The sequence below is a fragment of the Rhipicephalus sanguineus genome, chromosome 1, assembly GCF_013339695.2.
Source record: "Rhipicephalus sanguineus isolate Rsan-2018 chromosome 1, BIME_Rsan_1.4, whole genome shotgun sequence".
Classification (NCBI taxonomy): domain Eukaryota; kingdom Metazoa; phylum Arthropoda; class Arachnida; order Ixodida; family Ixodidae; genus Rhipicephalus; species Rhipicephalus sanguineus.
In genome coordinates, this window is record NC_051176.1 from 338,419,311 (window position 1) to 338,446,804 (window position 27,494).

Below are 27,494 nucleotides of genomic sequence, written 5' to 3' on the forward strand. Positions count from 1 at the left end.
GCATGCAGCGCATTGCTCAATCAAGGTACGTCACATTGCTCTACAGCATCTTCGACAGCAGCTTCGGTGGCAACCACACTCACAGCGTGGCTCGGAGCCCAATTTTTTCAATGAACAACAGCTAAAGCTTGTTAGACTTTTACCGTGCACGAAGGAGGAACCGAGTGCGTGTGCCTGATTAAGCATAGTCCCAACCCCACTGAAAAGGTCAGATTTCATGTAACGGTTATCACCTCAGGCACTTATGAAACTGCTTGGACGGTGTAAACAAGACTGATTGTATACGGAATCCAATTTGTGCCGTGTTTGTCAAGACGCTAAGAACTGTAAGGCGACTAGTTTGCACAGCATTTCAGATAAAATGTAGAGCGAAAAAATGACCAATATAACTTAGCGCCCGAAAAAGCTTTGAGATACCCCTCTTCAACTGGCATAAACAAAATATTGATTTCTGCTGCTATTTCTAGCAAGGTCTACACTACTCTTCATATGACCCGCGGCGATAACGCTCCCTTGTCGCCTCTTTCAACGACCTCCACCTTCTTCCCGTTTTGATGGTTTCGACAACTACGTCAGTCGCGAGCTCTCAAAGAAACTTCCCACAGAATACTTTATTCGCGTTTCTCAGCTTTTTGAGGACTACAGGCCTTCATGAAAGACCACAGAACTTCCTGCTACTGCTGTTCAGTGCAAACGATTACGCTTGTGTAGGTCTCTCTCTTCTCCACCTTGAACTCTTATTTTTATCTCGGCACTCTGTCCCCCGACGCGGAGTAGCCAACGGGAACTATCGCAGGCTAACCTCTCTGCCCATTTTCGCATTCTCTGTATATATCTGTCTCATTCTGGAAGATTACCGCGCCGCCAAAGCCTCCGTAGGCAAAATAGTGTCCGGCTAAACCTAGTTTACGTGAACTGCATAAAGCGAAAGCTTATGCTATTGTACTAACCATGGTGCTTTTTAAGCAATGCTCGTCTTGCGCAAGCACGGAATTGTATTGGGCAATAGGGTCTGTGATAACGATACAGGATTGAAATATGTCAGCCTATCACTTACAGCGCGGCAGGTCAGCGGCAGTCCTTCCTTGTCCTTCTCGACAGGGTCTAGCATGCCCAACTTGACGGCGATCTCGCGCTTCTCGTCAGCGATGATGGGGTACGGGAAGGGCCCGTCAGGCAGCTCGCCGTAGGCCTCGATGTCCTGCAAACGAGAACGTGAAAACAGGCGTCATTTTGCAATATTTTAGTACATGACCACTACACCAGGAATGGGACAAATAACTTCTTTCAAAGACGTAGGAGACTCAAAACGCGAACTCGAGGATGCTTGAAAGGCAGCAACGTTAACTTCCATCATTCTAGCACTCGCGTGGCAGCCATAAGTTCTCACGAAGAGCGATAATGGCACCAAAACAAAATTGTACTACAGGTGACCATAAGTGCACGCGATGACGGACGTTGACAAGTTAAAATATAAGAATTAAAGCAACCTTGAAGACTGCTCATTAATAGTGTGACCCTTCGGCTAAGAAATTACGACTACCAATGTGATGATGAGACCCTCCAGCAATGCACTCCGTACGCGATGGCGGAAGAGCCAGCGGCATAGACTGCAGCGCTGAGTTCTTGACACTGAGTGTCTCTAGACAATGGTTTGGACGGAAAAATCCTGACACTGATGTCGTTTAGACATCTGGCAAACATAATATCAATGACGTAGGCGTTTGTTGGGCTAAAGTGGGCTGAAAGTATGCACCTATCAACGAGTTACGGTGTTTGCCTTAACCGGAGAAGAGGATTAAAAAAAAAAAGCGTATACTAACGCGCAAGAATTGCTAGCCCGACAAAAATAAATATTACTTTTCCTCCTCCTCCTCATCATCATCAGCCTCACCACACCCACTGTAAGGCAAAGGTCTCTCCCATATTAGTCGCATTAACCCGATCCTCTGCTAGCTGCGGCTGCAAACTTATTGATCTCATTTGCCCACGTAACTTCCTGTCGCCCCCTGCCACCCTTGTATTCTCTTGGAATGCAGTCTGTTACTCTTAATGATTAGGGTCACCTTGCCTCCTCATTCATTACATGCCCTGCCCATTTCTTCTTGATTTGGACTAAAATGCCCTGAACATGCGTTTTCTGCCTGACACACTGCTCTAGTCTTGCCTCGTCACGTTACACGTTACAGTTTTCCTTACGCTTGCGGCCTGAATGTCCAACGAGACGGAATGTACAACGAGACTGAATGTCCAATAGTGGACATTCAGTCTCGTTGGACATTCAGTCTCAGTTGGACATTCCGTCCCGGTCACAAATTTCACTTTTCCGTTTTCGTTCCACACATCCCAATATTTGCTGTGAAAATTTTCCGAATGTGCCCTAACATTTGCGACGTGCGTGAAAATTCGTTTCGTCGTGATAGGACGTGGCACTGAGACTGCGTATTACGCACGGCAAGAATATATTATATATATATATATATATATATATATATATATAGAGAGAGAGAGAGAGAGAAAGCGCAAAGACACGAGGGAATAAAATAATAAACGAGACGCAAAAAAGAAGTATTTAAAAATAAAAAAAATATTTAAAGAGCTCCCTTTTGCACCCGTTTGCTCGTGTTCATATAACTTGATGCCTTTTCAACAAATCGAGTTGAAAGATTGCGCTTTTCATGCTTTTGTTATGTGCGTCCTCCCTAAAAATATGTACCTGTAACTTTACCACAGTTTAACAATTATGCAAAACCAAATAACCCGGTACCTCACCTTCTTGAATAATCGATTAGCTTTCAGTTTTTTCTCGGTAATCCGTTAGTTTTTTTTAAAAGGTAATTGTAATCGCTGACGCTCTTTCACTGTAATGCGTACAAGTGTGTTCCCGACCCAGTTTTTTTTTTCACTTGAGCTTCACAGCACTAATATCGACATCATTGGAAGAGTAATAGAAAAGCTCGTGTTCAGGCCGGTTCTGAAAAGTCCTCAAATGATTTTAAACATCATAAAAACGGTTTTATCGTCGCCAACGATTACCTGTATGCTATGTGTTGTAATGAAAAATTATTCACGCGAAGCACTTTGCAAAACGCGAGCAAGATTGGCTACTTCGGCAATAAGCTCAGAAAAAATGAGCAGTTCGCAGCGGATGGCCTGATGCTCTCTTGACTGGCCCGGTGCAGCGGAGGTGTAGGTCACCGCTCATTGCACGTCACTCTAATGTGGTGTGACGTCACTAAAACTTTCGTTACGCTACCTACACAGTGACGTCGGTGTCAGTCGCGCTAGCGATGGGTCTCGATTGCGAGAATGAGCGTTTATACAGACTTTGGAAGTGAATTAAAATATATTCTAAACGTTTGCTGCGTGCAATACTTCGTGCTGAGCGTCCTTGCTTACAGAGAAAGCCTACAGCAGGCTTTTTATAGCCTCAGAATTTGGTGACATCACCTCTTTAACGGCATGGTCTTTCCTAGACCGGCCTGCAGTTCTCTTGTAGCCGGAATGCCATGACATGTTTCCATCAAGTTAGTCAAAACTAAAGCTGATATCCCACACTCAGCATGCTACATAATCATTTCGTGGTTCTGGCGCGTAAAACCCAAGAATTTACTTTTAAAGGAAAATTTCCTCCCTAGCTTCTTCGACCCGCATTCTTTAAGAGGAAAGAAGAATTGTTCTAGGGGCTCGTAGAAAGCCAACAATCAAGCCAAGGAAAGCATAGGTACGTTATTTGTTGATCGTTTTAACTGTAGTATAATGAATATGACCTAAATTGAAAGGACTTAAATGGGACGAAAAAGCACACTTTCTTTCGGTGGGATTCGAACCCACAACTTTCGCATTACGCGTCTGATGCTCTAACAATTAAGCTACGACGGAGGGCGCTCCCTCGTCCACTTTGTTGGGTATTTACGTGAGCTTGATCCCTGGGAGTGTTAGCAAGCGCAAATCGTCGCCGTAATTATAAGGTTGCGGGTTCGGATCCCACCGATGGAAAGGGTGTTTTTTCGTCTACTTGGATTCCTTTGCATATGGGTTATAATTATTACATCGCATTTAAATAAAGCAACAAATAATGTCCCCAATGTTTTATTTGGCTTAATTGGCTGTTGGTTTTCTAACAAATAACTGAGTCTCTCGAACTATTCTTCTTTCGCACTTTCATAGCAAGGGATTCGTTCTGCCTCGTGACGCTTTCTGGCAAAAATAGTGTTTCACACTCGCCGCCTTAGCTACGAGTGGCGCTGGTAACACTCTCAGGGATTAAACGCAGGTAGATACCGTACAGAGTGGACGAGGGAGCGCCCTCTCTCGTAATCCTTTAAGGGGCTGTGATGTCCGATTTATGACAAAGATAAACAGGAACAGCAAAGTATGAAAACAACCAAAATAAAGCATTAAAGTAACATATTCAATATACACATGAAAACTAAAAATACAATATAGAAATAAAACTAACAAAACTTGAAATTATGGTAAATGCAGTAAAGCGAATACGGAAACAAAAATACGACGCCCGACGCCACAGACAGTCAATATTTGCAAAACACACACAAAAAAAATGCGATCTTCCGTTAGGCTATCTTAACCCAATGAATAAGTTGTCTGAGAAATTTCAAACGAGGACACGTTTATCTCTTCTAAATTGGACATTCCGTCTCGGTTGGACATTCCGTCTCGGTTGGACATTAGGTCTCGGTTGGACATTCAGTCTCGGTTGGACATTCAGTCTCGTTGGACATTCAGTCTCGCCGGTCACGTGACCCATTGGACATTCAGTCTCGTACATTCCGTCTCGTTGGACATTCAGGCTCTGAATCTTTTCCTTACGGCTCGCTGCGTGGGCCTCAATTTATGTTGAATCCCTTTCTTAAGCCTTCACGTATCTGGTCCGCACGTAAGCGCCTAAAACATACAGCTGTTATAGATTTTTATCTTGTGAGGTAGTGGTAGATCACCATTAAAGATCCGATAATATCTGCCAAATGCCCTTCACCACGTGCTTCTTCTGGTTACTTCAGTATCATGATTTGGATCTTCAGTCACTGCCTGCCCAAAGTACAGAATCTCCTTGCTACTTCCACTGCCCCGCTGCCTATCGTAAAGCGCTGCTCTCTTCCGAGACTGTTCAACAATGCATTAGTTTTCTGCATGTTTAGATCGACCATTCTGCTTTGCCTGTCCAATCTTTTAATCAATAACTCTGTAATAAATGGCACATAATTCCACCTGTTTCAATGAAGTTACGAACAGATACAGCACCATGCCGTGCATCCGTGAACCGCACAACGAAGTGCGATCGCTACCAATAAACCGTTATCACTGAATCGCTATCACTGAAGCGCGGCAAATCTCTTGAATAAAGCAAACCCTTTCTCATAATCTTCTCGATTAATTTTCTTCCGCTGAGAAGGTGAGAGCTGGTTAGCATGATGCCGCTGGTCATAGTTAGCACAAGGTCACAGTTAGCAACAAGGTACTCAAGGCTATCTAATTAAACGAGTAGTCACTCACGATATTTAGCGAGCCAGAGCTGTGTTTAGGCATAACGAACGTTTCCTGCATACCACGCGCAGTCATGCGATGCACAATTAAAGAGACTTATAGGAACTAATAATACTGCACCGAGTTAGACTTGTTTTCCTGCTTTTGTGGAAGCTCCGAGCTCTTATAACGAAAGATAAGTGCGACTCAGACAACACATTTACAGATTATATCAAAAGAGATTTAGCACCACCGGGAAGGATGTATTATGCCGTGGCTTACAACGATACGTTTCAATATGAACTGCCAATACACAACGCTGCTTCATTGGCTGCGGCATTCAGGTTAAGCACAAAGCAGCGGTATCGAATCCGGACCCCTAACTGAGGGCAACAGCTCCCGTGTACTACTCTTTAGGTACAAGCTGACGAAACCCACCACACAGTTAGAATTGTTCCGGTACTCCGCATCCATAGCGTGGTCCAGGGGTGATTAGACTATCGCAGCCGATAATGAGTAATGTTTATTCATTTTTTCCCAATGCACTTCTTTCTTATATGTACCGTAGAATCGTCTTTAGAGCGCCGTCCACAATGCGCTCTATCAGCCACCACTCTCTAAAGAACAGGGCACGTTCAGATGATATACAGGTTGATAAGTTTATGGCCTTTGTGGTGAAAACTTCACAGGGCAGCGGGAAGTGTTCTTAGAACGCGTTTTCTTGTGAAAAAGCTGGATCAACGCCAGTGGTTCTGTTCTCACGATGTAGCACTATCATGATGTCGATTATTTCGATTAAATAAAGAAAAAGTGGCCTTCCTTGTGCTACATGCAGATTTGTTGATAAGGCTCCCGAGAAGCCTGCCCCGGGTAGATGGAAGCACTTGCAGTAGAAGCATGTTTGCACAGGTGTCGAACTTGAAGCATATGATTGCCGCCACCTTGCAGCTTTGCGTCTACGGCGTTGTTCCAGATGTGATGACCGTCTGCAACGCTGACGTCTGGTGCTTGCTACTCGTAAACTGTTACGTTTAGGTCAAGGTATTTAAGCAAAATTACAAGGTTCAGCGTGCTGATGTTACGGCCTATGGCAATGCTTATATACCTAATCACCTTCGAAGAACGAACCTTGCGGGTACACGCAGTTGCTATATCACGCCGCCCATTGTTGGTTGCAGAGGTAGAAGGTTTCTTTCGTAATCTTTCGGAGCACACCCGTCGCATTCGCGTTCATGTCCTCCACAGTTGCAAAACGCGTCCCCCTGAGGCCAATTTTCAGAGTAGGGAACAACCGAGAGTCACTTGGAGCGAGATCTGGTGAGCGCAGTGGTTCAGGGACGGCCGCAATGTTATTCTCGGCGGGAAGGGCTGCACGGCAAGCGATGTGTGGCTTGGCGCGTAACCAGTGCAAATGCGACGGCTAAGCTCCGACGGATTCCGAAGGGAGTCTTCAACCGCAGCCCCCAAAAATGGCAGGAGCGATGGAGCAAGCGTACGCGCGCGAAAAGGTCCTACTTCGAAGGTGAGTAGGTAAACATTGCCACAGGCCGTAACATTAGCACGCTGAACCTCCATTCCGGGAAATTCCCGACTGCCCCTCGTCATGCATTTTGCAAACAACGCAATCTTAGGGACGTCCTTCGCTTCAGTTATGAAGGTTACCCACTTCGTCAGCTCGCACGCCGTCCGCTAGTAATTGCAATGCCGTCAGGAGCCATTCTCAACGCCCAGAAGTCCTGCGAACATCCCGTGTCAAGAGTTATTGCTCTTTATCTTAGCTGTGTCCAGGGAACCTGCGAAGCTGTTTCGGCATTTTCTTCTCACCGGAGCAAATAATAATATCTGGGGTTTAACGTCCCAAAACCACGATATGATTATGAGAGACGCCGTAGTGGAGGGCTCCGGAAATTTCGACCACCTGGGGTTCTTTAACGTGCACCTAAATCTAAGTACACGGGCCTCAAACATTTTCGCCTCCATCGAAAATGCAACCGCCGCGGCCGGGATTCGATCCCGCGACCTTCGGGTCAGCAGTCGAGCGCCATCTTCTCACCGGAGCACAGGCGACTTGCACGCACACATTATAAAGCTCATCGTCCGTGTCTATAGGAGCTTCTCAGCCATTTGCAAGTACATCGCCATGTTACGAAGCATAAAACCTGTGATGTACAGCATGTATGAAAATAATACCTAATACCAACCGCGATGTTCAGCACCATTTCAAGAAAACGCCCCTGGAAAGATTTGGGGACGACACGACACGCCCTTCAGCACGCTTTGATGCGTCACAGGGACAGATGATATACGACGTTATATCCGAATGGCGCGAAGTCCGCCGAGCAGATGTTTCTGCTCTTCTACCTATTTTCGAAATAAACATGCAGCGCTAGTGCGGACAGAACGCCTGAACGTTCTAAACTGGCGCTGTACTCAGCTGCATTTGCAAGGTACTGGTACACTACCAGAGCATATGTCCAGCCCATTGAATCGAAGAGACGACCTATTATTTACCGTAAGAGTAAACGCATATACATAATGAAATGCGAAGCCTACGTCACAAAGGCTGCGCCGCTTTCGCTTTTTGTAAATTTGTGCTACCATATGGCAGCCCCGGTAGAGTTGCGAGTGCCCTGGCCTTTCGATGCAGACAAGCCTTTGAGCAGTAATCATCCCCATCCGGCAAAATATATTTCCAACGGAGTAGATGGTATGCGATAACTTTCGTAAAAATGTCGAAAAACCATGACGGCCAGCTTACGGCCATAATGATTCCCCGGAACAAGGACGCTATCATTTAAACACAATATGACGCAGATATGGTAAAAAAAAAAGTTAGCGCTGACGAATAAACTACTGCTCATTGAATAATGCGGAAGTAAGGGAAACAAGAGGACTTCCTCACACGATATGAAGCGGTTTCGAACAGGCTCAACGCATTAGGTCACGTGTCAAGACGCTCCCGCCCACATCTTACTGCGAGGAAACTTTGTGTAGCGATGTGTAGTAAGCTCGAAAACGTCACAGCAGTAGGTCTCATTTCTACCAGTTGCGCACCTTGATCCATCCGTGGTGGCTGTCGACGCTGTCGCAGGACAGGGCGATTATCTTTACGCCCTTCTTCTCGAAGACGTGCGCAAGCTGGGCGGCCCTGGCCAATTCCGTGGTGCATACTGGCGTGTAGTCGGCTGGGTGCGAGAACAGGATGCCCCACCTGCACAGGTCGGAACATAGAGCAGTTAATAATATTAAGGAACAGTTAGTAACATGAAATCTAATGTATAAGACACAAAGAATCGATACCGCGTCGCGGCGACAACTTCACACGCGACAGAACTGACGAATCAAAAGATCATATCAACACAGCTGAAATAATGAAGTTATATGCACCTTGCGCTGAAGCTTTTCACAGATGACCCATAGTAAGGGCGGTTGAGCCCGTAGCAAGTCTTGAGAAATATATTCCACAACACTACGAAAGACAGAGGGAGAGAAGAAGAAGAAAGGTATGAAAGTTAACGAGAATGTACGACCCAATTGGCTACCCTATAGTGTGAAACAGGGAAGGCAGAAATAGGAAAGTGGAGAGAAAAAAAAAAGACACAGGAAGCACAGATACGCGGTCACAGCCAGCCACTATTATGGACAACTTACACAGCACAGGGTCAACCATCCAGCCCAACGAACGCCACTTCAATCAACAGTGGCTTGTGAAATTAATTACGTGTTCGTAATAATTGCAGCAGTGCCTTCGTCACAGTCTGCTGCTATGGCTATGTCAGGATTACAAAATTGTTCGCCCTGATAATGCTCATTGATCAAAGCAAGCGAGCGCTATTGCACAAACTTGCCGTTGCGCTTTAGTGTCATTGTATCCACAGGCCATCCGTGCATTACGCATGCGATGCATGCGTAAGGGAAATATGCCACATTGTAGTGCATGTTCTCGCGTTAAATACAAGCAAAAGTGGTGTCGCTAGTTCCATTGAAATTGTGCCACGCACGAGCGCCTGTAAGCGTTACGCCAGGGCTACAGATAATGCTACAGATTGGAAATACATGCAGGTAACTCCAAAATAGACACCACCCTAAGTGGGAATGCTAAGGGTTGCATACATTTTGGGACAAGTACCGGCAAATGACAGTAATTTCGATGGACGACTGGTTCAAGTCTTGTGATAGCAACACTTAATTCTCCATCCAGCTTCGCACGTGAAGGTTCCATGTTAGCCGCACTCAGCTCGATTTCCCGTCCATTGCCAATTTGTCAAAAAGACCTCGAACCATCATTTGAATATATTATCTGCGTGGGATATCCTGGTTTGCGCTATGGTGTGGAGCAAAAAAACTGCAGAGCTGTCATGCTGCGGCCTTGGCGGTGGTGCGGTTACCTCATTCTGCCTGCGCAAGCATCGGGTATTACATTTGATTCAGCTCAAGCATCTGACGCCACCACGCATCTCCATTCGACGCCGCGCCTCGCAGGCGTCCTTGATCGCATGAAAGCATGGAACGCGAGACCTAAACAGGCAAGGCCGGCAAGCCAATTACCCGCAGTCGCACACTGTGTAGTTGCTTCATTGTTTCCGTGGCACATTCCCTCCACCCCGCCGGACAGCCCATTATGTGAAAGCCCGTTTCGCGAGACAAAGAACAAGGAAGGAAGAGTAGACATGACTCCGCGAGCAACAAAACGCCGACAAACTCACATAGAGGGTGCGGAAGTGTGAACGTTCTCACGGCTTCACTCAATGTCAAATTTGAACGCATCGTTGTTACTATCTCGGCGTTCTGCCCGAGAGACAGGCAGAGAGAACAGTGTTTACACGGCGCTAATCGTTACACCGAGTGTACAGACAAGAATGCATACAGTGGGCTATACGTGACTTAGAACGGTGAATATTTGTAGAGGAACGTCCTTGTTGTAAGTCAGCTGTGAAGACGCCGCAAGTGCAGCGAGCAAGCGACAAGTTAAAACAGCACACATACAATTTGCCAATTTTACTTATTTAAAATATTATTTATAATATTTAAAAAAAAGCATTTTTTTTCACGGCGCGAAATGATGATACTCCAGCGAGTAACAGAAAAATCATATTTAATCTACACTTAATAATCATAATAGTAATTTTTATAACATAATTAGTTTTGAGTCATCGTGATTTCCATGATGTTTTACTGGTGTATTTCTGTCCATTTTAAAACGTTTATGCAGACATCTGGAATCGAGTGGATTAGGTTGACACAGATAATGTTGACGAAACCGCATTAAACGCAGAATGTGCGAAGTTTCGGTGCTTTGGAAGTCGCAGTGCCATCCTCACAGGCACCTTGAACCTGTGCACGGAATTTGAGAGAAAGTGAGATTGTCTATCATATTCAGTGAACTGGCCACACGTGGCACACCAGCTGCACTGTGCATTCTCGAATTCCTTGCAGCAAGCGTTAGCAGATACAAAATACATTTTCTTGGGCGGACCTCCTACTTCAAAACATTTGCCCTCCGCCATATAACCACCCGCAACAGCGTTTCCGGCGCACGAATGCTCTGGAGTAGTTGTATGGTTTTTGCCACTTTGACACCAAGTTTGGAATCTAGACAAGCAATGAATATACTGCATCATTCACTTCGGTAACGGCGACATTAGCTTCGAGAAAGTTTTGTTTCTTTCCTCCTCGGATGCGGCGCTCCTGAAGCTTTTGCGTTTTCGGCTCTGCAGATATAGTTACGAGCGAAGCTGTTTATCAGCCCCGCCACGGTGGTCTAGTGGTTATGGCACTCGACTGCTGACCCGAAGGTCGCGGGATCGAATCCCGGCCGCGGCGGCTGCATTTTCGATGGAGGCGAAAATGTTCGAGGCCCGTGTACTTAGATTTAGGTGCACGTTAAAGAACCCCAGGTGGTCGAAATTTCCGGAGCCCTCCACTACGGCGTCTCTCATAATCATATGGTGGTTTTGGGACGTTAAACCCCAGATATTATTATTATTAAGCTGTTTATCAAGTGGCGAAGTGTATACGAGAGGATCAAGTCAGTCGCTTGGATGTTGGCCAAGCCAGATATAGTCAAGCGGGTCGGCGGCCTCTTTCTCTACACTCCGCCTGGGTAGCTGTTAACCCATCGTCGTCCTTGGTTATAGAAGGAGGGCAAGTGACATTTCCCGCTGCGCAGGCGCAGCCTGCCGGGAGAGTCAACGAGTCGGTCTCGCGTCATATGCATGGCCACAGTTTTGCTACGCAGCGTGAGTCACTTGCGCTAGGGCGCTGCAGTGCTGTTACTTGAGCTCCAACGACGCTCTCACTTATAACACACGAGCCTGCACATATACATCAACAATTTATACACGCGAGCACCGTGCCTCAGCTGCTTCTTCACGGTTTGTACACCGCTCTATGAACACGAGATGTCTCGAGTAAGCGGAAGCATTTGGTTTTAGCACGTTCAAGGCCGATTATCTAGCATAACTTGATGGAAACAGCGAGCCAAAGTCTCACATATTCATGGGCAATTGTGTGAGAAAATGAAAGGCAGAACATACATGCACCGCTCACGCAGGCCATGCGATCTTCTACACAAAGTTAAAAAGACAAAGGAGCAATGAGATAACTGGGGTAAGTGAGACCTAAACCTGCTCCACCAGAGAAATATTAAGATTAAAAAAAAGCCGGCAGATCCCACGCATTGTGGGAAACGATGTAATGCGAAGCAGCCAGCAAAGAGCTGCATACATCGTCTTGTATGTCATTGAGGAAAATGCGTGTCATGGTTTTCATGTTAACTCCTATTATTTATGTTCGTCACACAGTAACGTTGCGCAATACCAACTTGGGGGTCGATCAACCTAGAGAAACGGCCGCCAGGGCACCATGAGCGTGGCACGTAAGTCATGCTGTACATGACATGCGTGTCATGATTTTCATGTTAACTCGTGTCATTTATGTTCGTCACAAGGTCACGTCGCAAGATACCAATTTCGGTACATATCAATCTAGCGAAACGGCCGCCAGCGCCCCATGAGCGTCGCACGTAAGTCATGCTGTACATGACATGCGTGTCATGATAACTCGTGTTATTTATGTTCGTCACACGGTCACGTCGCAAGATACCAATTTCGGTGCATATCAATCTAGCGAAACGGCCGCCAGCGCCCCATGAGCGCGGCACGTAAGCCATGCTGTACATGACATGCGTGTCATGATTTTCATGTTATGACTTGTCATTTATGTTCGTCATACAGTCATGTTACGCCATACCAATTTTGGTGCACATTCGATTAACCAAGCGACCAGGAGAGCACGAAGTCGTAGGCGGCTAGATAGATAGATAGCTAGATAGATAGATAGATAGATACGGTCAAAGTCGCAGAAGTTCGCCAAGAAATGCTTCGCATTTAAAAACAAATACAGCAGGAAGGTGCCCGCTCATGGCTGCGTGTTTACTCCCTTGAAAGGCCTCATCTGTACACTGAAATTAGCAGCTTTTTAAACCGCATTTGCTCACCGTCGATCTCTCAAATCAGTAGATGTAGCTCCCTCTGAGCAAACGTCAGAAACAGAACAGCTAATGCTAAGAATTAGGAAATCATACAAGCTCCCGAAGTCCTGCCAAAAAGCAAAGAAAGGACAAACGCCTCTTCGTCGAGCGTTCGAGGACATTTTCATCGAAGCTGCGGCGCGTCTGCGGCTATGGCTTTTAGGCTGGTCACTGAGAGCTCTCTATTTCGATTGCTATGCACCCATGGCGGCCGCATTTTGACTGAGGCGCAATACAACAATGATCGCGTATACCGTATACCGTGAGTGACAGTGGGAAACTTCAGGTGACTAAACTTAACGTAATAATTTGTGCGGTTTTACGTCCCAATACCACGATTAGTAGTCGTGGCTTGAATACAGTAAGGGCGATTATTTCTGCAAACCATAAGGGAGCACGGCCCAGCGTCGATGCGGGGAGGAGGAAGGAGAGTGAAAGAAAAGAGCGAAAAGGAGAGGCCACCTTTTAGAGGTATACGAGTGCCCACAACTCCAAGCGCCAGAACGGGGTTGCTCTCCAATGCGAAGTCTCCGATAACTGAGCTGTTTGAGGAGCCATTTAAACCCCGAAGTTTCATTTGTTCTTCATTGAATCTACCATCAGGTTATCAGCATCGCGAATGCTCTTTACCCACAAACGTAAGGACGAGTGGTGGTGCAGTGGCGTTAAATACGTTTGCACTCTGCTCTGCGCATTCTTCAGTGGACAGCGTGTTTCTTGCCAGAAAGTTGCCACAAAATCATAACAGCAGGGCCCGATTACAGCGGCGGCCTCGATCTTTGCTATAGTGACAAGTCTATCATCAGAATGGGCTCAAGTTTTCTCTTACGAGCAGTTCTAATATAACGTCTCGCGAATACGGCACGAGATTCGGACACTACTTCCGTGGTGCAGAAATTCCGCACAGGCTCGACTCGTCCGTGAAGTTTGCGTCGGCTCACGTCGAGCGCTGCGGAGTATAGACAGGCAGAGGAAGAGGATGTCACTGGGTCGTCAATACACGCCCGCTTGCGTAGCAGCCAGCGACATACAAAGACGCACCACACAGCGCCTGACACGCCCCGTGTGTCTCATAATTGATGCAGCCTTGTCCGCCCCAAACCGGTGACGAACTGACGTCGCTCGTTCAGCCGCTGCTGCAAGTTGCGCACAGACCGCTGCCGGAAGCCAGATTCACTGCCTGCTGCATTTGTGCGATGCCTTCAGCTTCAAATGGGAAACATGTTCAACAACGCTAAGGAAGGCGGAACACGAAATGCGAATGACGGCCGCCGCTCCTGGCGAATGCGTCAATGCACAATCGCAATTGAAGACCTTATTGCATCGTAGCGCTTATCCGTTGGACGACGTGATGCAAATACTCGGGTGCGCCTCATCTGCCGAAGAGAGTGAGAGAGAAACAGGCGTTCGGTCAGCTCCAGAGAACTGCAGAAACGCTAGTAAAATTTCATGTGTGCGCCGTAATTAGAAAATTGTGGCTTCTTCGGTATTCTTGGCGGGTAATTTGCAGCGCAGCTCAAATTCCTCATTTTATTTAATTTTTTGCGTATTTAGCGTACGTTGCCCATTCCTAACTCGGGAACATATAAAAGACAGTTTTCTAAGGAACGCTTCCATATTGTGATCGCAGAGCCATTTAATACACGACATTTCGCTAGCATGTGCGATTAGGCATGATGTTGCGCACTGCACAGGGGGAATTGAAATAAACTCGAAGAGCGTGGCGCGCTATTTTCATCATGCTGCGACACTGGTGGCAATAAAAAGATGCTAGAGTGGTTCTTGATTGCATGTAGCATGGATGACTGCTTTTTATTACCATCCAAGCAACAACCCCCTGAAAAGAAATGCGAAACAGCAGTGAATGTAGATGCCGCACCGTTTGCGTTTCTTTCAATCGCCATAATACGTGCTTTGGGTAAGAAATTTCAAACAGTCCGTGGGCAAGCTCTAATTATACTCCAGCTGGGACACTTATCACTGCCGTGCAAAGCTGGCACTCACATGCACGGCCACGCGCACATACCAGTGTGATTATGGCGGCGTTGCGTCGCGCTAGTTTGGGGCTCCATTCCTTCTCCCAGGAAAACGGTTTGTAGGCATGCGCAAGTATAACAGTGATGCCGCATATCAATCACCGAGAATTCTAACAACATTTCATTTTGTTTTTATACCAGGTAATAGCTGATCCCGCAATCGTTCAGCCAATATGGAAATCTGAATTAATATATGGGGATTTAAGTGGCAAAACCACGACATGCTTGTGAGGTGCGCAATAGTGCAAGGTTCCGGAAATTTCGACCACCTGTGATTCTTTAAACGTGCACATAAATCTTATTACAAAGGCTTTTAGCATTTCGCCTCCATCGAAATGCGACCGCCGCGGCCGGGATCGAACGCACGACTTTCGGGTCATGGAGCCAAGCGCCGCAACCACTGCACCAGCGCAGCTGTTTAGAATATCAGAAGCTGTAGACTGGTATTTATGGAGGATTTGGCATGGATTGTGTTAAAGAAGTCACCACAGCTGCAGCGTCGTTTGTTATCCGCACCTTCGGTGCATCACGTGAAATTTCTGAATGTTGTGTTCCAATATTTTGTGGGGCGCAACATTTTCAACTATTCATACCATTACGCATTAGTAGCGCATAAATATATCCCGACACTTAGAACCTTCTCTCGAAATATAGTTTTTTTTTTCGTAATTAGCACGGCTTTCATAAGTGTTTTAATATATAATAGTAAGTTTGGTATGCTAAACCCAAAGCTTTCTTTGCAATGTTTTTATATGACTTATTGCTAGCGCCTACGCGCTAAATGTGGCTAATTATTACTACATAACAAATCGGCTTTGAAAAATGAGCGATAGTGTCAACGTGACAATGCACAAGCCATAAAAGCAACACAAGTACAGTTTAAAGTCTAATAAGACCACGCCGGAAATTGCAACAGAATTTCCTCATTAGCATCCTTGGGAAGCTATCCGTCGTTCAAAGCGCTTGATTTCCTTCGACCTCCAAGCTATAGACGGCAGTGCCACACGCTATAGGCGCAAATAAAGCAATCCTAATGCCATCTCGTCGGTACGAGCATATAATACAGTGCCGCGCGGTGTTCCCAGCTGCGCGCAATACATGCGCATCGCCAGGCGTGCGCCATGCAGATGCCTGTCTGGCTCTGTTCAGGAGGCAATGTATACTGCGCCGTACTAGAGGAAGTATCACACAAGAGACTTGCATGAAAAACTGAAATATTCCTGCTAGAAGCAGAAGAAGTCTAGTCCTACTGATTGGGATACTTGAACGCATATTGAGTGTCAACTTTCTCCCTCCAGCTGCAACTCGCCGTCGACTTCTAAAGAGGCGCGACAAACGGCCAGACAGTCATGAGATAAGATACAAAGCACACCGATCGGAGGAGTTAGTGAACGGGCTGCAACCGCGCCTATATGCAAGATTCGGGCTGTTGCAGCCATGCATGCATGAAATAGAATAAGTTTAATATAGAGCAAACGTTATGCAGCATACATAATCCAAACTACCGTATCCATGATAGGCCATTGGTTTCTTTGTAAAGGTATATCGTTCAGTAAAAAAAAAAACTGAAAAAAAAATCCGCCGTCAGGACTGCCACTCCTTTCTCCCGATTTTTTTTTTTTGAACTTTTTACGTAAACACCGACCTATAACAAACACGACAGCTTGGATATCTTCAGATGGGAAACAAGAGGACTCTGAAAATGGCAAGCAACCCCAAAAAATCTCTCTCTCTCTCTCTCTACTGATAGTCATTCTCCCACTAACAATGACATTTTATAACGTTGATAACAAACAGCCTCGCAGCTCAGGGTAACAATTCCCGGCGTCAGAGATATCTCGCCGAAGATCTGAAATAGCTGGGACGACGGAGCCCATTCGCAGCAGCCCGCCAGTACTCGAAGAGGTGCCGCGAAGAGATATCCGAAAAGCGGACGCGAAAGGTAAGCGATAAGAAATCGCATGCGAGCCCTTGAAAGCCCGCTTTTCTCACCAAGACAGCGGAAGAAGGCGCTCCACATAGGCACTGTCAGCGCTGAAAACAAAAAAAAATGTTTTGCAGGCCAGCGGTCAGTGAGGCTCAACTCAAGCCACTCGTAAACGGATTTCGTCGATAGCCTATAGAGTAGGCAGCGCACCCGCTGTTGACGTAACCGAGATAATGCTGCTAGGACCATGGAATGAGGGCAGGGGCCAAGGATAGATGATGCTGAGTGAACCGACGCTCCTTTGTCGTAACAGCGGCTTTCGTTTTGCTTTAGGAGCTTAGCAATTTCACGGAAAAGGAAAAAAGAGCGAGCGATGCTAAAGGACAATGACAATGGGGGCCGTGTTTTCTACAGATCACGTTTCATGAATACTTTTGTTTTTCTAGTATACCTTTGGCGCAATTATCGCGCCTTAGGCAGGTCTGGCCGGGCTGGGCACGCCGTGGAGTGCGATGATCAAGGCGATCGGGCATAGACAAACTGAGAAATACACGCAATAGTTTCATTTCACGACATCGTTTAAGCAGGTAATGAGATTAGAATAGCATTATGCAAAATTGTCACGCTGCTAAAAAGGGCTCGATCGCACAGGAGGCGCAGTCTTCACGCAAAACAGACTCCCCAATTGGCCTGGCGAGTCACGTGACAAGTTTCTTCAGTCCTCAGCTCGCTGTTTGAGGAGGATGAGCGGCGAGGACAGGACATCAATGGCGCGGAAACACGCCGCACGTCTTTTGACCGACAATCGACTCAAGCAGCTGTGCGCCTCTTTTAGTCTGAGAATCTTCGAATTAATGTTGACCACCGGTAAATTAGTCAATTTTCGAACTCTACGAATAGTTATGCGACGCTACTGTTCATAAAACACATTCTATACCGTTTGTAGGCGACGCGAAGTCTTTTCATTCAGCGAACTCAGTTTCAGCAAAATGCGGCTTAAAAAGGCGGTTCAAGACGTCGATATTACTGAAGTTTAGCGCATTACCGTTTAAGCATATCAGCAAGCGTGTTAAGGTGCATCTACCGTAAAATATGGCGCTCAGTCGCAATCCCGCACATGCATTGACACGAGCACCACGGTAGATAGAAACACGTGCCTATGCGGCACACGCACATGCGCACATCTGGACAGCCCAGGCGAAGACAGATGTTACTGTAGGCAGTGAAACGCACGAATTCATGTACAGATCCCGTGTGGCATTAAACAGCACGTACAGAAAATGGAATTTAGGAGCGTCCGTTTATCCGAAGTTGACGGGTACAGCTGGCTTGCATCGTCCCGCCACGACTATGCATATTGCCGCCTTTGCACGCGAGCGAGAAAGTTGAGAGATAGCCGCAACGGCAGCGATGGTGAAGTGGTTCCGACAATGGTTTCAGTTTATGAAAGGCGCTAATTTCGTTAACCCAGAAACATACACCTTGTATGCGGTACTGTGTTAGATTTCCCGTGCCGCCGGGACCCCCAGCGTTTTTTTTTTTTTTTTTGTTACGAAGGGTAGATTTAATTTTGGAGCTGCATACGTGCCATATCCACAATGCGATTATGGGGTACGCTGTATGGGAAGCTCCGGATTAAACTTGACCAGATCGGGTTCTTTAACGTGTACTTCAATCTAATTATGCGGTCGCATTGCGGGCCCATCGAAGGTTTCTCTGAAGGGGAAAGAGGTGTCCCGACCTTGCGATGAGTACTATGGTTAGTCTAGTGTGCGAGTGCTCATCCGATTGCAGTTTTGAGTCCCTCCTCTCTTCTGTCTTTAGAGCCGTGTATGCGCAGGACAATCGTCTGCTTGATGGCGCTGCGAAAAGGTCTCCTATTGTGCGCGCCAATTTTTGGACATGTGTGTGGATGCAATCGGTTGTGAAGCCGACCTGAACGGTATATGAAGCCAAGAAAAGCACACAGAATGTTTTGTTAGTAGTTTTTAGCTCAAATGCGATAACTGAACTACACATAACACCCCCTCGCGCTACTAAGCTCGTGGACGCGGGTTTGGTACCCGGGAACGGCGGCCGCACTTCAATAGGGACGAAATGCAAGGACACCCTTTGTGCTTACATTTAGGTGCACGTTAAAGAACCCCAGGTGACAGAAGTTAATATGGAGTCCCCCATAACGATATCGCGGTTTTGGTACGTAAAACTCTCATGAATTATTATTTATTGATAAAATTCCGTATCCTTTCCTTCGTTTCACTATCTATGCCCACTATCTATGGCGTTCTACGTTTGTGCCTGACAAAAAACTGGCTCCTCGATCCATTCCCCTTCTTATGGCCAGAGTGGCCATGGCCAGCTATCAAAAGGAAGCCTATAAGCATGGTAGTAGTGTGTACACTCATCTAGTTTGCACACTAGTAGCACACAGACCTGCCATAGTATACTCTGCAGAATCGGCGTACGATACCAGTAGCTTAGGAGGGGAGAGAAAGTTCTGCATGCAACTCAGAAATGTTTTCACCGTAACCTGTGAACAAAATTGGGCACACAGAATGCCTAGAATCTTACTTGGTCCATAACTGCTTCTGGCCTCAGTGGCAGCATAGCCTATCTTGCTGGCTAGCTGGTATGCGCTCCTGACGCAGCTTGCACAGGAAGCATCTTCCAAAGAACCACAGGGCTTCTCCGTAATTTACCGTCTCGATTATTAGTCTTTTTTTTTTTTTTGCTGCACTTTTGTTCCAACATATGTTCAGGTGCGATTCGTCCTGGGCGTTTTCCTTTTTTTTTTTTTTGAGCAGCCCCAGAGGACTATTTAAAGACGTGGGTGCTAACACATGCGCTTTAAGGAACGCCGAGAAAGCGCAGCAGCGACTGGAGTGAGTCAAAATCTGGAGGAAGAATCTGCCTGCATTTCGGTCGCACTGTAATGTTTAGAGGACCCATGAGTGACAAATGCTGAACCGGCATGAAGCATCGCGATATCATTTTTTACTGAGAGAAAAAAAAAAAACGCCAGCGAGATTTGAAATTCAATGGAAATCTTTTTGTGAACCAAACTATTTGACAATGAACTGTTTTGTAAAAGCCATTAGCGATAGTGACATTGCATGGTTCTATCCAAAGAGGCAAGATTAATTGCCAACCAGCATGTACAGACAGGTCCACTGTTAAAGGGAACACTTGCACGCAGGGCATGTTCGCATTTCGCTCTCTTGCAAATGCATAGCGGCTTAGATTTGCATAAGACTACTGGTGGTTGACAGTTGCGACTCCTTTTGACAGAACAGTACCATGCACAAACGAAGTTTCCTCATCCACTTCCCGTTAGGGGGCCAGAAATATGAAGGGTGTTCATTCGAGTGTTCCCTTTAACAGTGGAGTAATGTACACGGAAAGAATGAACTTGCACGGACAGTAGCGGCAGAAAAGTTACTAAGTTCACTGCTCCTGTGCAGATTGCATGCCTACTAAAGATAATGAAAATTTGCCCTCATTAGAAGGAAGAGAAGGGCTTGCAGTTTCAATATTGAAACGTTCGAAGGTGATTGGAAAGTGCACGAAGCAGCCTTTTTTTTTTATGCATTTGGGTCCATATCACCATTATGCGTGCTCAGTGGTGGTCCACCCAGTTTTTCATTGGGAGCAATTTTTAGAGCAGGAAAAAAAAGCTTATTTGGAGAAGATTTGTAGCAGAAGTAACTGTGCTAGGAGCAGCTTTGGAGCTGAAAAATTTGTTTCGGAGTAGGTTCGGAGCAGAAAAAGAATGGAGTTTGGGATCACTTGGAGAATTATAGCAGTAAGTCTGCAACTATTTGGTGCAAATTCTTAGTAATGAACCACGAAATTCAGCTCTAACGTAAACAAGAGGACAAGACCAACAGCCAGAGAGCAGCCAGTAATTAAATTTGGCTGCTTACACGAAATGATGTCACATGAACGCAACACACAATTAAGATGTGCAAGTCAAGCATAGCATATACGCTTTCTACGAGTGACAGGTGTCAAAATGTCTTTCTCTTCTAGTTTCCGAGAGGAGAAGGGGGTGATTGCCGCTACAGACACCCCATTTTCCTCCTCCCCTCCCCCCCCCCCCCTTTATCACAACTTGTGATTCGCCGCTGGCCGGTGTTCTCCATCTGACTCACTACATACCTTATTTCCCACTAATTTACAGTTTATTATTTCGAGAAAAAAAAATTTGCACTGCACTTCAGATTTAACGCCGAAGCCACAGCAAGCCGCATCCGCACTTCCGTAGTCTGTGAACATGGAGAAACTCACGCGCTAGCGGCGCTCCAGATTAGTCATTGCGCAGAATTTTGCGATTAGCGGGCATAGGGAGGCCACACTGAGCACCACTTGCAAGCATGATTTGTAAGATGTGCAAAGGCGGGAAACACTTCGAAAGTTTTGCCTGCTGAGAGTGACTTGTTTCGCAATGACGGTGCGCGACGAGCGCTACGATGCACGCGAGCGGCAGCGGCACGTGCCACTTCGTGTCCGACATGCGCTCGCGCAACGATACTGACATAGAACCATTCAGTTTGCGAAATATCTAACTATTGTATATATATGTTCGAATCTTAACTTGCGTGAATACGCCTCGTCGTTTTGACATGTAAAACGCCAGGAATTATTATGCGTGAAGAACCCGTTTAGAGCGCGCGGTGCCTAAAACGCCACAGCCGCATGGCCCGCGTGCACAATAAGCATAAGGGCTCGCTTAAAAACTCGCTTCTCTATACTCTGTTCCAGAAGTTTCGTGCAGCATTGTGGAAGCTACAGGCCTTCTCAACCAATCAGGAGGGCGAGCACATCTAAGTGTATCCTTCCGCGCCCTGTCGTCTGCTAGCGGCGAGCGCTGCAGCGAAAGCGGCAAGAGCGTCTCGGGACACTGTGCAACTGCGCAGTGAGATGAGCTGTAATTGTGAAAGCGGTTAAATATCCTCCTCGGCACCGTAAAAGCGCGCGTCTTCGAGATATTTGCACGATATCGCACAGGTGAACCAGGCGCCGCCATTTTGACTAAGGAGTGACCAAATCTGCCACCGCGGACTAATCACAACCCAAGACTGGGTCCTCCGCGGCGCTGTGGACGCTCGGGCTGTGCGGACTACTCATAAAAGTTTAGACAGTGTCGTACCATTCCTTCGTACTTTATAAGTAAAAACATAACACATACGAGCCACAACAGCGTTATTTCTTTCGTCATTTGCATGTTATAACACGTACAAGCAAGAACTCTCTTCAGTATCACGGAGCCACAAAAATTGTTTTATACAGAAAATGCGACAAAATCGTCATACAAACCACAGCTACAACACGCAGAGAAGCCTTCAAGTAAAAATCCTCCGACGAGACCGCTTGCAAAAGTCATCAGGACAAACAACGGGCTACGTATATGGGGCACTACATCTCGCTTCGCAACAACCTGCGCTCGAGGGTCGTGTAGCCTTGGCTCTGCTGCACGGAACTTCTGGAACAGAGTTTACATATTACCGGCAGTTCCTCAATAAGAGCGATACGAGTTTTCAGAGTATACAGAAAATGGCGGGCATTCAATAACGGAAATTTTGGTAAGGCCAACGAGGAAACGCCATCAGTGGAAAATGGGTTCCGCGGCAGCATACAAAATTTACTATGTATTTTGTGACAAACCAAGAATGTTTTGAGCCATAAACGCTGCACTGCTGTTTAAGCAGGCGAAATATGAACTTTGGCGCAGTTGGCTCAAGATGCGCATGAATGGGCGCACAGAGGTAGAATTTTAGCGAAATGGCGAAAATGGTGCAGTTTCACCACCACTGCAAGGTGCTGAGAACAGTGCGTATGTATATGAACACTGTCTAAAATGAGAAGCGTGCATGTGCCGCCGGATTCAAGAGCACCATCTTTTACCTCTCTGCCTTTTTACGTTGATGTGCGGGTTTTTTTTTTTGTTTTTCTCTCTTATCAGATTTTTTTCTTCAGCAAGAACTGCCAGCTGTAGCTCCTTTGCTTCATTTTTTTAGTTTTTTACAGTGACGCTATAAAGTGCGTTAGTTTATCTTTGTTCACCTCGCGCTGCCCCGAGTAAAAACTGCATACGAAAGTTTACAACACAAAGAAAAAGGAAGGCGACGGATTATCCTAGTCCCTTATTTGCTTCGTAAACGGTCTTTCACTCAGCGCAGCCTAAGATACGATTTTTTCAATGCATTCTCAAGAGGGCGCCTGAAGCGCCGCACCAAAGGCGGCGGTTGTTCTAAGTCGCGGCAGCCAATCGCGCGGTGCGATGCCAGCGGGCCATTCGGGCGTGAAAAATGGCCTGGGTTTGCAGAGTGCTCTCCACCCACTTCTCGAGAAAACGGGGCGTCCTTGAAGAAGCCGAGGGGTGCTGGGACGAGCAGCGGTAGCGGGGGGTGCCGTATACTCCGCGGCCTCCCAGCGTTTTGGAGACACCGAATTTCGCAGCAGGAAATGAGCGCGCTGAGAAAAAACGGCCACCCGGGGGCCTCCCTCCCGCTACGATGTGCCTCTGCTGCAGACCATTCGTGCGCTTAGAGTCGGAGAACCCGAAGAAAGAAAACTTAGTCGAAGCTCGTAGTGTGTTTACTTGACACGTTCGTTGTGGTCGAAAAACCACGCTTGCAGTGCGCACCAGCGATGCCAACGTAAGTCCTCGTTTCATCCCCAGATTCACCCCCGAAAATTCTCTGGAGTACAAGCAAAATCTCGATTGCACTTTTTTTTATGTCGCTATTCACCCTAATTCACCTTTAACAAAGTAACGAAACTTCGCTCTCTGGTCCATTTCTTCAGACTCTTACTAGGAGCAAAAAGCAGCATATTAGCAGCCGCTGAAGGTCTTTGTTCTAAATTTTTCTGTGGAGCAATTAAGTAAGTAAGTACGTAGGTGTTCCTCATCCCTTTTGGCACAGGGCAGGCGCTCGCAGCGCCACAGGACAAAATGTTGTGACATAAACGGCTCGCAGATGGCGTCAGTTGCTACAGAGACACGCTGATCTGTCAAATTAACTTTGCCCACACACTGAAATCATAGACGTGGGCAACCGGGTCGACCTTTCTTGTGCTTGCATCTTCATACGTGGCGGTCAAGTTCTGGATTTCCACATTTGCAATCAGCGTTGCATGATTTGCAGTTGAAATACAAGGACCCTTTTTACTGGCCGATAGCCATCCTGCGTACTTTCGATCAACTTCCCTGACGGCCAAACATTTATGTCACTACTTCCTCTGTTATGATGAAACGGCGAGACGGAAAGAGACGAAAAGATTGAAAACACGCGAACAGTCTTTTCGTCCCTTTCCTTCGCGACGCTTTCCTAAAAATGAATCGGTACTAACTCGCCCAAGTGTCAGTGTCATACTCGACCCCGAGATTTAGGGATAAATAGGGATAAATACCTAGGGTTGGCATCACTGCTGTGCAAGCACATTGTCAATGATGCACTCGCTTGCCTCCTTTTCCTCTGATGTTTGCCAAGATTTATTTACTTTTTTTCGCGCTAAGCGCGGTACTCACGAGGACGGTGAGGAGAACAGGCAAGACCACGCCTTCTGCATTCGTGCTCCTTGTAACAATCTTAGAAAACTAACTTTAGAATCCAGTAGCTCTCTGTTCTTTTATTCACCATGATTTTTCTGGGCCTATTTTTGTTCTAAAATAACCAGTTTGGCCCCACCTGATAAATGTTACGATCCAGTACTTCTTTTTTTAGTTTTATCACTGTGCTTACTTATTTTATGTCTACTAGGTTAATTGTTATTGCACTCGCCGTTTTTGCATTCACCACGCGTGACGCCGGCTTCCGTGCAAGAAAACAGTACTGGCACCTGCAGCCTCAAGCCTGGGAGGCAAACCCGAATTCCCTTGGTGTTGCGGGAGAAGAGCGAGAATCACGCCAAAAGCGTTATATACGTACGACCATCTACAGAACCCGCATTACCGATAAATTGGTCAAGCTCACACTTAGGATGTGCACAGCACACAAACAGAATAAAAGGGCAAACAAATTGCGAAAAACTATAAAGCTAGTATTTGTCGCTCGTTTCTTTTTTTGTGTGCTGTGGATATCTTATGAAACTAGGCCGCATACTCACGCATTGCACTTAGACCGGCCACTGCACTAGTGGATGATCGCTCCAGCTGTATTTGAAGGGCCCGGACGTGCGTCACAGACGCAGCCAGTTTAAAAATACTTCAATTCTTCAATGAAGCGCGGATACCCAATCCTTCAAGCAAACATTTTCCGGTTCATCGTCACTCGACATCTTCCGCTTAGGCCAGTTGGCGCGAAAATACGTTTTTGAAAACGGCCATAAAAGCATGAGCCTGCGTTCACGAGAGCGAGCGTCTAACGTTGGAATTGCTCGCAAGAGAACATTTCAGTGTATCCTGGTGCTCGACTCGACACGTGATTAACCCTTTGAGACGCTATGTACACAATTGTGTACGCCACTTGTTTTACTTGTTTCATCGACTAGTGGCTAAGAATGAGCAAGATGCATTGAGCTTTGGATGAATTGAACCTCCTGCATAAAACATTTGTCTTCACTCAACTTCATTTGGCAGTGTAACGTTGCATGTGATCACTTCTCTGAAGGCACTATCATGTTCTATGAGTCGCTCGATGCACCGCTTCCCGCGAGCCAAGTCAAAAGTATAATTATCTTTGCTCATAATGGGCACACCCGAAAACGAACTTGCACTATATTTGTAGTCTTAGATTTCATTCTATTTATGCAAAAACAGAGCATGAATAAGTTCGCAATAAATGTTCATTTCATTACAATTTAATTAGGATTAATTACTATGACACATAAATTAGCGTATTATAACATTTTTGTTGCAATCGAATATAGAGTGCCTTAAAATAATGCTGTACCAATTTGACGCATTCACAGATAGTTCTTAGGTGGCGTCTCGAAGTGTTAATAAACGCAACTGAACAAAAAAAAAAAATCCGCTTGTTACGAAGAGTCCTGTGCGAATGCCTGAAGTCGGCGCGATCGTAAACGTCGGTTGTTTTATGACGGGAGTTTGCGGCCCTTCCAGAGCACGTTTTTAAGCATGTTCATCCAGCTGTATTCGTACTCCGTTTAAACAACAACAACAAAAATGTAAAGCTAGCAACTGACGAACCATCAGGCTAACAAACACTTTTGCCACGCCTTCGCTATAAACGTGGCTTTGATCACTACGAGCTCTTATTGGCCCGTCAGAAAAAAAACAAAAAACAAGCGCAATGACTGTTTATGCAGCTGAGGTTCCTGAGGCAAGTTGCAGCTGTGCACCCTCCGCCAGCCGCGAAATAAAAGAGGCAAGTAAACATCACAGCTGCAATGGCAACAGGACAGCTTTTCAACAACATAGCTTCAATAATATCACGTTGAGAACATGTTATGATGAAACAAGCATTCTGCCTGGTGGGTATATACAAAAAAAAAAGGAGTCATGAGTAGGAACAAAAGCAATTATACAACATCGTCAACCTTTCTTTTTTTGCCATTCTTTTTTTAGGAATAAAGCTCATCAAAACGTATAGCTCCATATCTGTCTCAAACAAAGCAGTATGTTTTCGAAAAACAACATATCTATAGTCTGTCGAGTAGCAGTTATTGAAGCGTAAATACGGCGCCCCCGACACCATATTCACGCTTACAAAACACGTGCGCCGCTCCTTTAACGCTGCTCGTGCGTGATGGGGGACTGCTATTCACGCAATGCCACGACATTTCAAGCACAGGCGCCCATGCAGTCGCTGCAGAAGGTACGCCGCTGCCGGCAGTTTGACACGAGAATCGCGCCGGCGCCCGCCCCTCCGGCTTCCCTCGCTTTTCCGAGCCACGCCGGCTGCGTTGGCACACACAGCCGGCTTTGCTTGCCGCCGGCGCGCCGTGGAAATCGTTACCGGGAATACGCGCAGATTCGGCAGTTCACTTACGAGTCACCCAGCCACTCGTGAAAGTTGATGGTGCCGATGGTCGTGTCGCAGGTGAAGTTGGGAAATGGGTCTCCAAGGTTGAGCGGCGGCATCGTCACCAGCGTTGTTTGTTCGGGGAATGCAGAAAAGCAACGTGCGACGACCGAGCAGGGGCTCCACAACTGGCTTCGGGCGCCAATGCAGACGCCCTTTTCTTGCACACCCAGCGCCGCGCACGCGCAGTCGCGGTGCCCGCTCTCTCACCCTCTAGCCGCCGCGCGCTTGCGCAGTCTAGGAGAGGCGCTTGTACAAGCGCACTCCTTTGCGAAGGAATTTTGAGGAGAGGGACATATGAAAGACGTGAAAGGAGGTAGCTTCGGCTTGTGTCACAGCTTCGGGCGTACCTCTGGGGTGCCGCTTGCCTTTGCTCACATGCATGCCCCATCGCGTATTGTAAACTTTGATAGTGCCTCGCTCGATTGTACAGAGAGCGCGTGGTTTGAATTGGCACTGTGCCCAGCGTCTAGAGCCCCGTCTGTACGTTCTTGCGTTCAAGTTCATGGTAGCCGTGTATTCCGCTC

The 27,494-nt window shown here is 46.6% G+C and overlaps 1 protein-coding gene across 1 annotated transcript in view; it reads right to left on the minus strand.

Moving 5' to 3' along the window:
- The window catches only part of LOC119379595 (peroxiredoxin-6), a 41,271-nt gene extending 14,126 nt beyond the window's left edge, over nucleotides 1-27,145 (minus strand). The window contains exons 1-3 of the mRNA XM_037648901.2: nucleotides 26,935-27,145; nucleotides 8,542-8,698; nucleotides 1,058-1,201 (exon numbers count right to left, since the gene is read on the minus strand). Of these exons, the coding sequence (XP_037504829.1) occupies nucleotides 1,058-1,201; nucleotides 8,542-8,698; nucleotides 26,935-27,026 (393 nt within the window). The 5' untranslated portion in view covers nucleotides 27,027-27,145. The remainder of the gene's footprint in view (nucleotides 1-1,057; nucleotides 1,202-8,541; nucleotides 8,699-26,934) is intronic.
- Nucleotides 27,146-27,494: the final 349 nt, after the last annotated feature.